At 36.6% G+C, this 4,253-nt stretch overlaps 1 protein-coding gene across 1 annotated transcript; it reads right to left on the reverse strand.

Moving 5' to 3' along the window:
* Positions 1 to 1,110: 1,110 nt before the first annotated feature.
* Positions 1,111 to 3,215, reverse strand: LOC124891524 (the record flags this gene model as incomplete). Its single annotated transcript, XM_047403252.1, has 4 exons — positions 2,967 to 3,215; positions 2,173 to 2,839; positions 1,781 to 2,082; positions 1,111 to 1,210 (listed from the first exon to the last, which is right to left on the reverse strand). Coding segments are annotated over exons 1-4 (1,318 nt in total), but the record flags the coding sequence as incomplete, so codon positions are not given.
* Between the last annotated feature and the right edge of the window lie 1,038 nt (positions 3,216 to 4,253).

Consider the following 4,253-nt stretch of genomic DNA (forward strand, 5'->3'; position numbering starts at 1 on the left):
TCCACACACTCCTTAATTCACTTTGTACAAGCTCTAATATGATTGTGTGTATTGTTTACACTCACTCACATGTGTAGAAATCAACACTACATTTATTTTTAATTTATTTATTTATTTTTTTAACTACATCCAAGTGACGGTCTATGGCAGTGCACATCGATCAACATGGTCTACGCATACTTATTATATCAATCGATGCACCTCTAAAGGTGAAAGTCTACGGTCGACCAGTCTAATCGATGGCTGACATAAGTCATGATCTACTACGGTCTATTAAGTGTCACCACCATTCTATAGACCAGACTAATCGATGGACCAACAACATTATCTATTTATTTTAATTATTTTGTTCCACCGACCCTAAAATATTTTATTATCTATTTAAATTATTTTTAATTTAATTATTTTATTCCACCAGCCCCAAACTATGTAATTGTCTGTTTAAATCATTTTTATTTTAATTATTTTGTTCCATCAGTCCTAAAATATGTTATTGTCTGTTTAAATCATTTTTAATTTAATTATTTTGTTCCACCAGTCCCAAAATATGTTATTGCCTGTTTAAATCATTTCTTATTTAATTATTTGGTTCCACCAGTCCCAAAATATGTAATTGTCCATTTTAATTTAACCAGTGACTCATCGACTCACATTATCTACGATCGACTACCATATAAGGTCGATGAATTACGGAGTATATGATTCATGATAGACTATATATCACTTTTTACAAAAACTTGAAATTAATAAAGTCAAACTACTGTACTGTTAATTGAACGAGACATACATATTTGAAATTCGTGTTTGTACAGAAGAATAACCGCCACAATAAAGAAAAACGAATCATAAAAAATGTGGTAAACATAATGTTCAAACTGAAATTGTTCATTAAAGTGAAACTGAAACTTACATTAAACTTGTTCATTACATTACTTGATAAAATTTACAGCAAAAGGGGGAAAATGGAAGAAACTTTCTTCTAATAAAGTCCTACTAAGAAAGCTTCTTCAACAATGAAAAAATCAACAAAAACTTAACAACATAAACAAAAAAATTAGTAAAGTAAATTATGGGGATGATGGGGGGGGGGGGGGTTGATGTAGTCATTACCGTCCATTCCCAAACGCTCCATAATTGCTCGGAGGAAACGAGCAATTCGTCGGAGTTCACGCTCCAAGTAACGGAGGTCTTCTGCCAGGCCGTAGAATAGCTGGTCAAAATCATTTTAAATTAGAAGCAAATCGTAGTGACGAGGGGGAACACATCTGATTGGGAGAAGGGCAATTCTGCGACCAGGCATGATTTCTGATGCTGATGTTTTGGGTTTAGGGACAAGTGAAGGGTTACATAGAAATAGGGCCTGTACTTATATACCTATAGATGAAGTCTTTTTATATAACCAACCAATGGTCAGTCAATGCTTGTAGGAATAAAAAATGTTTGGTTTGCGTATAGTAGCGGTTTTTCTTGAGAACAGACGTGTTTGCAGCTTTTAATTAATTGAGAACAGGAAATAATGATTCAATGTATCTATTAGAAAGATATGGCGGTATAAATACCTACATACCGTGTTGGATGAATAATCATATAACAAATATATATTATTTAATAGACTGAGTTAAAGATATACCATAGAATGTATGTAGTCTATCGTAGACAAAGCTTTAAGTCGATAACAATTGAACATTAAATTCTACTGAAATGCACATTTATACCCCAAAACAGAAAATTTACAACTGAAGCAAAATAAAGTCTATCTATGATTTGTTGTCCATACTACACGTGGTTCTTTTGTGCCCAGATTTCTTGCATATTGAACACCTATTCCTCCTTTTGGACTTGAACGTCTCACTGACGCCCTTAGTGCGTTTGACTTACTTCCTTCCGAGTTAGGGATCGTAGGGGCCGGAGAAATTTTAGTGTCTAGCAATTCCTGTGGTACATTCCATTCGGCCTCTGGAGGGACAACGTCAATTGCTTCCGAGTATGCGAGGAGGTAACTTGCAGGTTTATAAATTGGTGAAGAGTACTCGTAGATAGAATTTTCATAACCTACACCATCACCATACTTTGCTCGCAAAGCTGCCATCGCATGTTCGCACGACATTTTCACCAAGTCAAATTTTAGACAAGAACAACTCCTCTCCAAGAGATTGACCTTGGCAGTAACACCATTGTCGAAGACCGTGTACTGATCGAGAACCCCGTTTGGATTAGTCACATACAAGGAATCGCTCACACTCTTTTTATCCCTTGGGATCTTTTTTGCGCAAGGAATAAATATGTTCTCTTTACCATCGACATAGGCATACCTCTCCCTAAACTTTTTACAAAATTTTTTAGCAATTGAATTGAATATGTATGACACGGGATACTCCCGTTCATCCATCAAAACCGAGTTGAGCGACTCAGCGATGTTTGTGGTCATCACATCATACCTATTGTTCGGGAAGTGTGCTCTACTCAATTTTTCAAAACCAAGCACATTTTCAAGGACATGAGCTGCCTCGGGGCAATTATACTTTAATTCCTCAAAATTCTCGCTAAACTTATCAAAGGAATATGCCTTTTCCGCGGCGTAGAATAGGTAAAGATGTTCTCCACAGTGTTGATTTACATGGAGTTTTTCAGCGAGGTGCCTCGTGCAAAGTCCGTGATGTGCACAACTGTATACCCGGCAGAAGGCATTGGCGATGCTAATGTGCCTGTCGGAGATGACACATAGATATGGTTCATCTTCTACGATAGACTTCAACTTCTGGAAGAAGAAGGTCCAAGAAGCATCGTTCTCTTTATCGACGACACAAAAGACAATTGAAAAGATGTGATTTTTGGTGTCCTATGCAGTACTTTCCATACAAATGTGTGCCATCGACGGTAATTACCTTTCTCATATGGGCATATCCCCGTATGCAAGCTCTAAATGCTAAGAAGTAGTAAACGAACGATCCATCAATCTGGTTTACCATGATAGAGTAGGAAGACCCTGGATTCAACAACTCCGCCATATGGGAAAAAATCGACAAGCAAGTGTATCCGTGCTCCATTGTCCCGTGAATGATGTTCTTCGCAATTACGCTTCCTTTCCAACACATCCAGTAGCTTGCGTGGCAATGCAACTCCTTGAACACAATCCTTTGAATTTCAATTATGCTTGGACCCTTACTATCCCGAAAATGATTTACGCATAGTGAAGCAATCAATTCGGATGACATTTTCTTGTGCTTATGGGTGGCGTGTTCAACACTACACGTGTGCACCCCAACATACTTGTATATGTGAAATCTGTCTGTGATTTCGTACTTCCTTGCCCAAAACAACTAGCCACAACCAGGAGATACGCATTTAACCTTCAACAATTTGGTACAGTTCTTTTTATATTTTGATACCTCGATCTTCGCAAAAATTCTTACTCCACTATTATTATACTAATTTTTATATTGACATGACACCCCTTGCAAGGCTCTTCTGAGTTTACTATTTTATATTTTAACACCTCGATCTTCGTGAAAATTTTGACTCGACTATTATTATACTAATTTTTATATTGACATGACACCCCTTGCAAGCTCTTTTAAGTTTACTCTTTTATATTTTGACACCTCGATCTTCATAAAAATTCTGACTCGACTATTAGTATACTAATTTTTATATTGACATGACAACCCGTGCAAGGCTCTTATGAATTTACTCTTTTATATTTTGACCCCTTAATCTTCGTGAAATGAGACATACTCGAACTTTAGAAGGGTCCTATTACCCCTCTGGACTAATTAAAACCGTATTTTTGGCAACTTTAGTGCCTACGTGGCACATACGTGTGCCTACGTGGACCTTCAGTGTGTTGATTCACTGATGTGCCACGCATGTGTCACATAGGCACTAAGGTTTCCAAAAATACGGTTTTAACAATTTCGGGTGTGTCTCAACAATTCGTGTATAGTTCAAGGTGTGTCTCAACAATTTCGTGTATAGTTCAGGGTGAAAACAGAATATTTTTCCATTATTATACTAATTTTTATATTGACGAGACACCCCTTGCAAGACTCTTTTGAGTTTAATTTTTTATATTTTGAAACCTCGATCTCCGTGAAAATCCTGATTCCAATCACTATTATACTAATTTTCTTGGAAAATGACTTATGTTACAGGGTGATAGGATCAGCTTGAACAGACAACTATTGAACCATCAAGTCACAATGCTATGAATTACTACCATACTTAGAAATTTACTGCAACAAGAAGTCTATTAA

This window comes from Capsicum annuum, unplaced genomic scaffold, assembly GCF_002878395.1.
Source record: "Capsicum annuum cultivar UCD-10X-F1 unplaced genomic scaffold, UCD10Xv1.1 ctg36701, whole genome shotgun sequence".
Classification (NCBI taxonomy): domain Eukaryota; kingdom Viridiplantae; phylum Streptophyta; class Magnoliopsida; order Solanales; family Solanaceae; genus Capsicum; species Capsicum annuum.